An 11,477-nucleotide genomic window follows, 5' to 3' on the forward strand; every position below is an offset into this window, starting at 1 on the left:
AAGTTAGCTTTACACAGCACAACTTAATCTCAGAATCTACTCTTCCAAGTATTACACAAGGTGATGATTTATAGAAAAACAAAAAAATCCTTTCCTGCTTGCAAGCTTGGGTTCCTTAGCTTGCAGTGCGACATTTAAGTAAGGGTGCTTTGTTTCAGAGCATGATTAGAGTGGCACCCTTGGTACTGATTATGGCACTGAGCTCTTTGTACTGCCCAAGTCTGGGCACTACATCATATTAAAACTTCCATTACGGGGTATGTAGCGACTAAAAATTATCTCCTAGCTTAAACTTAGCATCAATCATATACCTCAGGAGAAGCGAGATAATATATTGAGTCCTAAACCACAGGAGCCCAGCATTTTTCTTCTTTTATACTTGCACAGGAAAAGAGACCCAGCTATAGCACCTCCACACTTACATGGAAATTTCAAGCATTGTGGGCTCTTTCCAGAAGTATAATCAGTGGGTTGCTATGACTGCATCACATTAAATCAGATGTATCAGGCCATTGTCTCTTGCATTAATAGAGCCCAAGTTTTCTAGAAGTAGAATGAAATCATTTCAGCTTCTTTTTAGAAGAGGCAGAAAATGAAGACGCCCTTTCTGTTCCAGTAAATAGCACTTCTGACTGGTTTCTCCAGAGCTCTTCCATTTCCAACAGCAGTTCACCATCTAAAATTGAGTGTTCAGTTATCTAAAAGCCACTAAGCATAGATGCACTCAAAAGTTGGCAGGTCCATGAGTCATGGGTGGAGTGGAACTCAGCAAAAAAGTGAGAATGAGTTGCCTAAATTTGTCACAAGCAAGGCACAAGCTCATGCTTGGGCAGTTCAACACCACCATCTCTATACAGGCCTGTGGTACTGACATGTCCCTATTTTACCGAGTGCTAGGATAGCCATGTTTTATAGATTTAAAAACCCCAATTAATGAGGTGGAAATAATTAATTACATTTCACTTGAGAAAACTTTTAATCATTTTGCTCATATGTGTAAACAAAGGAGCAGTTGTACACAAGGTCTTACACTATTTCTCTGAGTTATAAAAAATATTACTTCTGCAATCATTTTATTGGGTGTCTATCTGTCAGGCACTGTGCTAAGTGTTTTACATGCATTATCATATTTATACCTTAAAAAAACAAAATCCTTCAAGTTAGTATTGTTACCATCCGTATTTAACAGAAGATAAAATTGTTTTGAGACTAAGTTTCTTGCCTAAGATCAAACAACTCGTAAATGAGAGGCAATCAGCTAGTAAGATAGTACTCATATATATGTATTTCTCATTTAAAAAAAATAAAGAATTTGCTCCTGGTTAAGTTTTCAGATGTTCTTGAGACAGAACATGGAAGAAGAACCAGGTTGGTCTGCAATTCTGGTCACCTGAACACAAGTTCTCAACCACAGCTTGGACACAAAGTGTTAAAATGGTCTCTTTGCTCAGCCAATCACTCAGCTATCTCTATGTTGTCATTCCTGCTTAGGGAATAAATATCAATAAATTTCAAGAATTAAATAGGAGTCTAATATAGTTTTGGTAAGAAAAAAGCAAATCAAACTTTGTACTCAGGACTCATGACTTTGGAACTATACATGTTCTCATGGCAAGGAGGGCAGTTTTGAAATAAGTTGGACGGTGGTGAGGGTAACTTTTTATACTTTAAATGCTTAAATACAATGAACTACATATAAGTTTGGCTATGAGAGTTTTGCAGACCTGGCCCAACAAGCAGGCTAAGGGGGAGGGGGGGGAGGCAATCTGGTGGTCTCAGAAATTCTCAGAAATTCAAAACTACGCTCCCTGATAAATCTGAATCCAATCCAAGAAGTATGTCAATAGCTGGTTGTTTAAGATTAGGTTTGCTACAGATGTAGTCACAGAACTGTGGAGTGGGCAAATATGCTTAAAATATGTCCAAGCAGGTTTAGGTTAAATCAGTAATAGAATTTTAACGCTAATAAAAGCAAGGGGTATTCCTGTGAGCGAGAATCCAGCAGACGGGGATCTATATGTGTGAGCAGGTACTTGTACTGTTTCCCCTCTGCTGGCAGACCCTAGTCACTGAAAAAAAAAAGAAAGAAAAAAAAAATCACCTTCTTTGACTGAGGCTGTATCACACATGCCCAGCAAGTATCTCTGGGGCTGGTAAAGCAGTTAAGATTCAACAAGGGGAGAAACTGGGAAGAGTAAGGAAATAAAATTTTTCATTATTCCAAAACCCAACCTCATTTCCCAAAGTCCGGCTTATGTGCTGACTCTCTTAAGGACCCCCCGCAAAATCCTGATCTTCCAAAAAATAAACCCATTTGGAGCTGAGACAAGGCGAGGTCAACGATTGGTATGATCAACCAACCATTTGTCTGATTTCGTTTCTAGCCTCGTGGGGGCCAAGCCTGACCACGAGGGTGAAGACAGGCGGCCTGGAGGAGGGAATGAAGAAGAGAAAAGCAGGGTGGGGGCGGGGGTGCACGGACCTCCGGGCCACACTTCTTTCTAGTACCAACAAAAAGAGAAGCCGCATACTGACCTAAATCATCTCTCAAAGGCGCTTTATAAATTACAGGGACAAAGGGAGGGGGTGGCCTGGGAAGCCGACGGACACCAGCCCTCTGACCCGCCCCCTCCCCCTCCAGCACAAGGGAAGGAAGACCGAGCGCGGAGCTCAACTCGGCCATTGGAGAAGCCCCCTCCGCCTTTCCATCGCCAGCCGCAGGCCCCCTAGGAGGAAAATACGCGTAAACACCGCACCAGCACCCCGGGGAGGGCACTCGCGCCCGGAGGTCCCTAGGACCGGAGGCCGGGGCATTTACTTACTTAGATTTTTCTTGCTTACTCATTTCCCTGAAGCACCCAACCCCCCGTTCCCACTCCAAAACCCCGCTCAACCGCCTACCCTCCCGGCTCCAGCCCCCGGCAGAACCCGGCGCCCCCGGGGCGGCCGCAGCCCCCGCGCGGTCCCGGTCACTAACCTGCTGCTGTAAGGGCATTTCCGAATCCAGCCAGGCTCCGGGAGAGGTGGGGGGCCGGCTGGAGAGGGGCCCGGAGGGCCGAGCAGACCGGCGGCGCCGGGCGAGGGCGGGCGCCCGTGGGGGGGGAGGTAGGGAGAGCAGAGGGAGGGTGGCCGTGCCCGGGGCGGGTGCGAGGGCGCCGGGACCGTCCCAAGCCAGGGAGCCGGCGAGCAGGAGGAAGTGGGTGCCCCCTCTCCCCTCCAGCGCCCCCTCCCGCCGCCGCCTCCTCCCCAGTCACAGGCGCGTCCTCCGCGCACGTGTGCGAAACGTCACCGGCGGGTCCCGGAGAGAGGGACAGACCCGGGCGGCGGGACGGGAACGCGGCTGCACCCGCCCTCCGTCACCGGGGGGCGGGGAGGGGGGACAGGGCGGGGAAGGAAGGGGTGAGGGGAGAGGCGGGTCAAGGGCAGGCCCGGGGCCCGGCGAGGAAGGCCCGGGCGCTCGGGCCACGCGGGCGCCGCCGCCGCCGCCGCCGCCAGGATGCACCCAGGCCGGGGAGCCGCCTCGCCAGCCCCTCACCCCCAGACAGCCCACGCCGCAGCCCGCACCCGCATGCCAGCCCCACCGCCTCCCTCCACGCATCCCCCCCCGCCGCCTCCAGCCCCTTTGTTGCCGGGAGTTACAGATCCCAAAATGTGACAAGCGCGGCCGGGCACAGCCTCTGCGCTCCGAGCACGCCTCAGGGACCCCCGGCCGCCGATGGGCCTCGGGGGCCGGCGAGGGGCGATCAGCTCAATTGTCCCCCGGTTTCCAGTGCCCCCCCGAGCCCCCCACTCCCCAGTTCACTACTCCCTCCCCCACCCCCTTCTCCATCCGGGGCGTGACCCCATCCTACGCCCGAGAAAGAGGAAGCTTCGAGTTGGAGGGGAGGGGAGAGTGGGGGTAGGGAAAAGTGCAGGAAAAGAAGGGGGGGGCACGAAAAGTTTCAGAGTGTTTGATGTGGTTCGCGCTCAGGCGGTCCCCACGGCCCCGCGCGCCCGGCGGCGCCCCCCAACCCCAGGGGCGCCGAGGGGAGCGCACGAGTCTAACAATAAGCCTTGGCTGGAGGGGCAGCCCCGAGGCCCGCGGGACGCGGCCTGAGCTCCCCCAGGGCAGCCCGCGCCGGGCGCGCCCACCCCCCGCCCGGGCTGGGGACGGGGTACGGGAGGGCATTACCGGAGGGCCGCCGCCGCCGCCGCCGCCGCGTCCCAGCGCTGGAGGCTGCTGCAGCAGCCCGGCTCTGCCGGAGGGTCCGTGCGGCGTGGTGTAGAGGAGGCTGCCGGCGGTCTGCTCCGCGCCGGGGGCACTGGGGAGGATGGGGCCGGCGGCGACGGCGCCGCTTTGGAGGGAGGAGGAACAGGAGGTGGTGGAAGTGTTCGTGGTGAGGATCTGGATGTAAGCGCCCGGGGCGGCGGCGGCGGCGGCAGCGGCGGCGGCGGCGGGGAAGCCGGGGCTGGCTAGCAGTGCCCTTTTGTCCATGGAGGCTGCAGCAGCGGCGGCGACGACAGTCGCCCCCTCCCCACCCCCGGCGGTCACCAGGTACTGCTCCAGGGCGGGCTGGATCCCCTTTCTCATCTCTCGCTCCTGCTCTTTTTATTGCTATAGTATATTAATGTATTTTTTCAATTTCTTTATTATTTGCAGTCGGAGTTTCCAAGTCTCTCCTCCTTCTCTCCTCCCCGCCCGGCGCTTCCGAGCCCCTTCTCTCTCTTTTCTTTTTATTTTCGGCACCGCACGGGCCCCGGGGGCCAAAAATAATCGGGGCTCTGGAGAGAGGAGGGTCCCGGCCGCACGGATATCGGGCCCCGAGGGGGGATGGAGGCGTCGGGGGCGGCCGATGCAACGGATTGCGAGGCGGCGGCGGCAGCCCGGGCGCTGCGGCCGGCAGCTGAAAAATGGCTCCAGGAAGCTGCTGCTGACAATGAATGAAGGGATACGGTTTACGCGCCAAGGTCCTCCCGCGAAACTCAGATTTCCCGCCGGCTTTTCAAACCATATTTGCATATCCCCGCCCCTCAGCCCGCCGAGGACCGTTCCCACAGCCCATTGGGCCTCTAGCGCCTACTTTAGTCCCAATCGTAGAGCAGGACCACGACTTTATGGTTTCCATTGGCTGCCGGGCATCATGGTTGCCCGGGCGACAGGGGCTTCATTTGCATAGGCCGCTTTGACTGGCTGGAAGGGAGCAGGGGTTTTAGAAGGTGGGGCAAAGCTTTTCCTTCTCTCCCACGGAAGACCACGCCTGGCACCGGCTCCTCCCGAGTCCCCGCCCACCAGCCGGATGGGCGCTGCTGACCTGGGCAGGGACTCCGCGCCCCGCAGACTCAGTGTCGCTAATCTGGAGCGCAAGTTTCGCTTTTGGAAATCATCAAGGTGACTGAGGGGACACCTTCGGGAACTCTTTCCTTTTCACCAGTCAGTGTAATAGATGAAGAACAACCGAAGATTTTCCCAAATATGTGCCAAAGGCAAGTTGTACCATGCGGACGATGCCTGGCAGGTGGAAACTGAGCCCTTTAAATCATGGGTTTCTCCCTCCCTGAATCCAACCAATGCCAGGGCGAGAGCTGATCCGGAGGCCGAGGCTGATAGACAGAAGCATGTGGGCAGGCAGAATCGTGGTGGCGGAAGGCTGGCGTGACGTGATAGCGGGCAACATTTAGTTAACATTCTAGATCGTTCCTGGTAGCTTCATTACTAGCCTGGGTTGGATTTAAGTAAAAATTAACTCAATGTTTTGTCCAGTGAAATATCACCACCGGTATTGGTCTGAATCTAGCAAACACCCCACACTGGCCCAGAGGCACCCAGGGCAAGTTAATCAGGGCTAACCTAGGACTGATCTGCGGGTTTCTAATCCTCCAAGCAGTAATCTGAAATACACATTTCACCACGACGTTTTGCTCCCAGCCAAACCTGCTGCACCTCCGGGCACCAGCACTTCACAATCTCCGTTTCCTAGCAAGTTCTCTGACTAAAAGCAAACAAGACCCAAACCTATTTCGAAATATTAAAAAAAAAAAATTTTTTTAGTAAACTAGAAATTGTCACTAGAAAAACACTACATTGTCAAATGACGTCTGTATTGGTGCAAGTACTCATGGGTCCTAAAACTGAAGAATGCTCTGTGAGACTGAGCAGGGAAAGGAACCCCTGGAGGAATGCAGGTTATGATGTATGTGTTAAGTCATATAGGGTTCCAGTCACTGAGAACCGTACAAAATAGCTGCTGAGCTGGTGTTCACTGAGTGATGAGGATTGCAATACCTCAAGCCCTTTCCCAAGACTACTACTAATATTATTATTATTATTAATTTTCAAAAACTCATATATTCAGTCTTATGAAAGGCCTGAAAAGATGTGTCAGTTCAGGCTCAAACTCCTTAATATTCCAGTCTTATTACCTTGTCTGAAACAATGAGCTAAACAACGTACTGTTAAATCTTGCACCAAGAGGAATATTTTGGTCTTGCATTCAAGCTAGTGAGGATCCATGGCCTAGTACCCAAACATTTATTGACCCAAATATTTATCATAGATAGAACTGACATTTTCTTTAGGGCAGATTAGGTGGTATATCAATTCCTGGTTGGGACAGAGGCTAATGTGTTACCAACTTCCTTGATATTGTTTCTTCAACGTTGCTTTCTACTGTAGGTCACTATGGAGAAAACTAGTACTGTAATTGGATTTTACCACCTGCAAAACATCACTAGTAGCATTCATTTGGTGGTGGTGGTGGTGGTGGTGAGGGTTGTGGGTGGAGGGTGCTACAATATACAGTCATTATAGACCTGCATCTTCAGATTAGAGACAAACCTAGGACTTGGGACTGTGCAAGATCCCTGCTAGAGCTTCCATGAGGGACACAGCCACAGGGAAGCAAGTGTTCACAGTCCAAATCCACACCTGTGATTCTGGTTTAGAAAGCTTTGAAATAGTTACCATTCTACCTTACCCAAGCTATATTCTTTTCTTTTTTAAAAAAATATATCTTTATTGATTTCAGAGAGAGGAAGGGAGAGGGAGAGAGAGATAGAAACATCAATGATGAGAGAGTCATTGATCGGCTGCAGCCCGCAACCTGGGCATGTGCCCTGACCCGGAATTGAACCTTGATCGCCTGGATCCTAGGTCGATGCTCAACCGCTGAGCCACGCCTGGCTGGGCCCAAGCTATATTCTTTAATGTAGGATATTTGGCAGAGAAACAGATGTTTTGACCTTTCATGTCTAGTGAACCCCAGGATAAGAAGGCGGAGGGAAGTGTTCAAAGAGAGAAGAGGAGGTGTTGGAATACAAGATGCCAAAATGTGATGTACGCTATTAATTTATGGAGAGGTAGCATGCTTTAGTAGAAAGAAAATGGGCTTTGGAGCCAGAGTAATCTGGGTTTAAATTCTGGCTGTGCCACCTATGAGCTGTATAACTTTAATCTTTAAATCCTGTTTTCTCATGTTAAATGGGAACCCATATTGCAGTAACCATATGGAAAGGTTATGATGAAAAGAGGCAATAATAAATGCAAAGTGCCAGGCATGTAACAGGTGCTCACTAGGTGGCAGCTATTTATGATTCTACTTATTTGTGTGGTTGTGCTTTGCATCTCTTTGTAGTCCAATCTGACTCCTAGCCTCTAATCTTCCTACTGCCCCTGGATATCCACTTGCTGTGGCAGCTTAGTTTTGTCCGAGTAGGAGCACAGCCATGTCCTGGTTAGTAGGGATTACAGAATCCTGACTCGGAAGTTTAGGGTAATAAAATAAAGTCAGCTCTGCTGCTCTTGCACTCTAACCTGTTCATCTGTTGTTAGTGGCCAGCTTCTGGATGGTTCCTAAGTCTGAGCCCTCTTGACCTTCCCTTAAAGGTTAGGCTGTTCCAGCACTAAAGCCAGAATGTTCTTGCCAATCACTACTCCCCTTTCCCTTGCTCTGACAGTGGCCCAAGGCAGATAGCTGGCTTGTGTAGTTGGTTGAATGGTGCCTCCACCCCCCCAAATACAACTAAATCTTAATCTCCAGAATCTGTGATTATGACCTTATTTAGAAAAAGGGTCTTTGCTGGTATAATTAAGAATCTCTAGATAAAATCATTCCAGATTATCTATATCCAATGAAAAGATAAAATATACTGGATGGAAAAGAAAGGTATTATCTCAGAAGTGTGTGTTTCCTTGCCTTTTTGAAACAGATCTTTATGGTAAAAAAAAAAAAAAAAATTAAAAAAAAATTAAAGATCCAGAACACCAAACAAAACAAATGTTTGGATGAATGAATTATTATAAGCTGAACATCCTTGTTCAGGATGTTCAAGAAATAGAACTTGAGCCCTGCTGGTGTGGCTCAGCAGTTGAGCATCGACCTATGATCCAGTCAATGTCGGTTTGACTCCCAGTCAGGGCGCATGCCTGGGTTGGGAGCTTGGTCTCCAGTGGGGGGTGCAGGAGGCAGCCAATCAGTGATGTTTCTATCTCTCTCTCCCTCTTCCTTCCTCTCTCTGAAATCAATAAAGATTTTTTTTTTTAAAAGAAGAAATAGAACTTGATCTGCACCCCTTTTATATGCCCATCCTCATAACAACTCCCACCAAAATTAACTATTAGCCTGATATTTTTAGCCTTCATTTTCTGGGGGCTTTTTGAAGTTAAGTCACCCAAATTTACATCTTCAAGCTTGCCCATTTAAGAAATGTTGCTACATTTTTGAGTTTCTTAATCTATGGCTCCTCATCCAGCCTTTTTTACTTACCTTAGAACTTACCTTGAAGAATGTAGTGAAATGAGTGGTGGCCCCTCCCAAAAAATATGTCCACTGGAAACTGAATTTGACCTTATTTGGGAAAAGGGTCTTTGCAGAATTAAGGTAAGGATCTCAAAATGAGATTATTCTGGATTAGAGTGGGCCGTAAATCCAATGTCAGTTATTTTAGAAGAGAAGAGGAGAGGAGAAACAGAAGAGATCATGTGAAAACAGGCAGAGACTGAAATAGTGTGTCTACAAACCAAGGAACACCAAGGGTTGCCTGCAGCCACCAGAAGCTAGGAGAAAAATCTATTTTTCCCTGAGAGCCTCTGGAAGGAACTAGCCCTGCTAACATCTCTCTCTTTTTTTTTTTTTTTAATTGTTTTTAGAGAGAGAAATATCAATTTGTTTTTCCACTTATTTATGCACTTATTGGTTGATTCTTGTACGTGCCCTGTCCCGGGATGGAACCCACAACCTTGGTGTATTGGGATGATACTCTAACCAACTGAGCTGCCTGGCCAGGGTCCCTGCTGACATCTTGATTTTGGACTTTTGGCCTCCAGAACTGTGAGAGAATAAATTTCTGTTGCTTTAAACCACCAAGTTTGCAGTCATTTGTTATAGCAACTCCAGGGAACTCATTTAAAGAACCTGGGCCCTGCAACCTCACGGCGTGAATTTGGCAGGTTGCACACTCATGGTGCAGTTGATCATTTCCCCTGTCCTCTGTGTTTCCTACAGATTTGCAGCTGGACCCACAGTCTGGATCAGACTCTGGTTTTATTCCTCTGGCAAATCTGTGGCATGTAATGTTTGCTTGTCGCTTTTCTGTGATCTTAGCAGTCATTCATGCTCCTTACTTTCTTTTTTATGATGTTTTTATGTGATATTTGCCCTCAATACTCTTCTGTTGCTCATTTGCATGTGAAATTAGTATTCTTGGGCTCCCAGAGTGAGGAGGGTTGAGATAAACTTGTCTACCTGCACAGAGGTCCGTCTTCTGTTGTCAAGAATATGGAAGCTCACTCTCTGATTTCCTATGGTGCCCCCTGCACCCCTACTTCAGTCTAGTCTAGACCTTCCCTTTCCTCCATCTCCTGCCCCTGTCCTGATCAGTTTGGTTCCATTCCCAGCAGTTCCTCCATGGTGCCTTCCTGTCTTAAAAGGGAGCCCTGAGGGTCAGCTTTGAGAGGGGCATGTGGGAGACTGCTGCAGTGCCTTCAGACCTTCCTTGTCACTTGGCTTCACCTGCTCTAGAAGGGCAAAACCCCTCAATTTCAGCTGCCCTTCCCACATCAGCCCACTCGCGTCGCAGTGCAGATCTGTTGGCTCTTTGGGGCTTCCCCTGTTCTTAGGTCCAACAGGCACCACTCAGTTCTTTCTTCCTTCCTCATACCACACAACTGGTACTTTGCCCCCCACTCGTTCCTATTTTGGGATTCATGGGACTACTCTGTCACCAATTTTTGTGGTAAATTTTGCCCAGGGATTTTTTTTGTTTTTCCTATCTAGATGTCCTTCCTGTTTTCATGTGAGGGTAAGGAGAGATGAAAGAATGAGGCTGCTGCCCAGGCCTGTGTGGCTCAGTGGTTAGAGCATTGGTCCGCACACCAAAGGGCCAAGGGTTGGATTCCTGGTCAAGGGCACGTACCTTGGTTGCAGGTTCCATCCCTGGCCCTGGTCAGGGCGAGTGCGGGAAGCAACCAACTGATGTGTCTCTCTCCCATCAATGTCTCTCCCCCCGCCCTCCCCTCCACTCTCACAAAAAATCAATGGAAAAAATATCCTCATTTGAGGATTAACAGTAACAACAAAAATGTTGCTGCCTCATCACCGTCTTCAGATTTACTTTCGCTTTCCTTTTAATTAACTTTGAACCTACCACACTGGATTGGCATTGACACAATGCCATGTAGGCAAACATTTCCACAAGCGTTAGGGAAAGGAAAGTTATGGGCTATTTTCTTCCCAGTTTCTCAGAAAGAACTTGGAAATGGGAGCTGAAGAGAGAAGTGGAGTCCAGATACTCAGTTCACTTAGGCAATGATTAGAATGCGACCTGGAATAGGAGGAAGCAGAGGAACACAAGCTACCTTTTCATAGTTGGTAGTCTGGCTGTACCTCTTTCTTGTGGGTTTTAAATAGGGAACATTGTTGGCAACATATTATTCATGGGCCTGTGGGTAGAAAATTACTTTTGTCTCCACCTTGGTTTCTTTGACAGCACCCCCTCTTGTTTACTGTCCTTCCCCTGACTATTTGGATCTCTTAAAAATCTCTTCTTGATCTTTATTATTATTATAGTAAAATATACATAACACGCTATCATTTTAACCACTTGTAAGTATATATTCACAATGTTGTGTAACCATCACCACTATCCCCAAACCTTTTGCATAATCCCCTCCCCAACAGAAACTCTGTACCCATTAAACAATAACTCCCCACCTCCCACCTCCCCTAGTCCCTGGTAATCACTATTCTACTTTCTGTCTCTGAATTTCACTACTGTAGGTATCTCATATAAATGGAATTATATAATATTTGTTCTTCTGGGTCTGGCTTATTTCATTTAGCAGAATGTTTGCAAAGTTCATCCATGTTGTAAGATACATCAAAATTTCATTTGTTTTCATGACTGAATAATACTCCATTATATGTATATACCACATTTTGTTTATTCATTTGTCTGTTGATGGACTCTTGGGTTACTTTCACCTTTTGGCTTTTGCCAATAAT

At 48.5% G+C, this 11,477-nt stretch overlaps 1 protein-coding gene across 3 annotated transcripts in view; it reads right to left on the minus strand.

The window, feature by feature from the left end:
• Window positions 1–4,856, minus strand: part of E2F3 (E2F transcription factor 3) — a 71,172-nt gene extending 66,316 nt beyond the window's left edge. The window contains exon 1 of one of the 3 annotated variants that reach the window (XM_087820621.1): window positions 4,172–4,856. In XM_087820621.1, coding sequence (XP_087676747.1) covers window positions 4,172–4,570 — 399 coding nt within the window. In that variant the 5' untranslated portion in view covers window positions 4,571–4,856. Of the gene's footprint in view, window positions 1–2,977; window positions 3,076–4,171 lie in introns of those variants that run through there. The other 2 variants (XM_087820620.1, XM_016216196.2) reach the window with 2 other exon arrangements.
• Window positions 4,857–11,477: the final 6,621 nt, after the last annotated feature.

This window comes from Miniopterus natalensis, chromosome 9 (genome assembly GCF_054644295.1).
Source record: "Miniopterus natalensis isolate mMinNat1 chromosome 9, mMinNat1.hap1, whole genome shotgun sequence".
Classification (NCBI taxonomy): Eukaryota; Metazoa; Chordata; class Mammalia; order Chiroptera; family Miniopteridae; genus Miniopterus; species Miniopterus natalensis.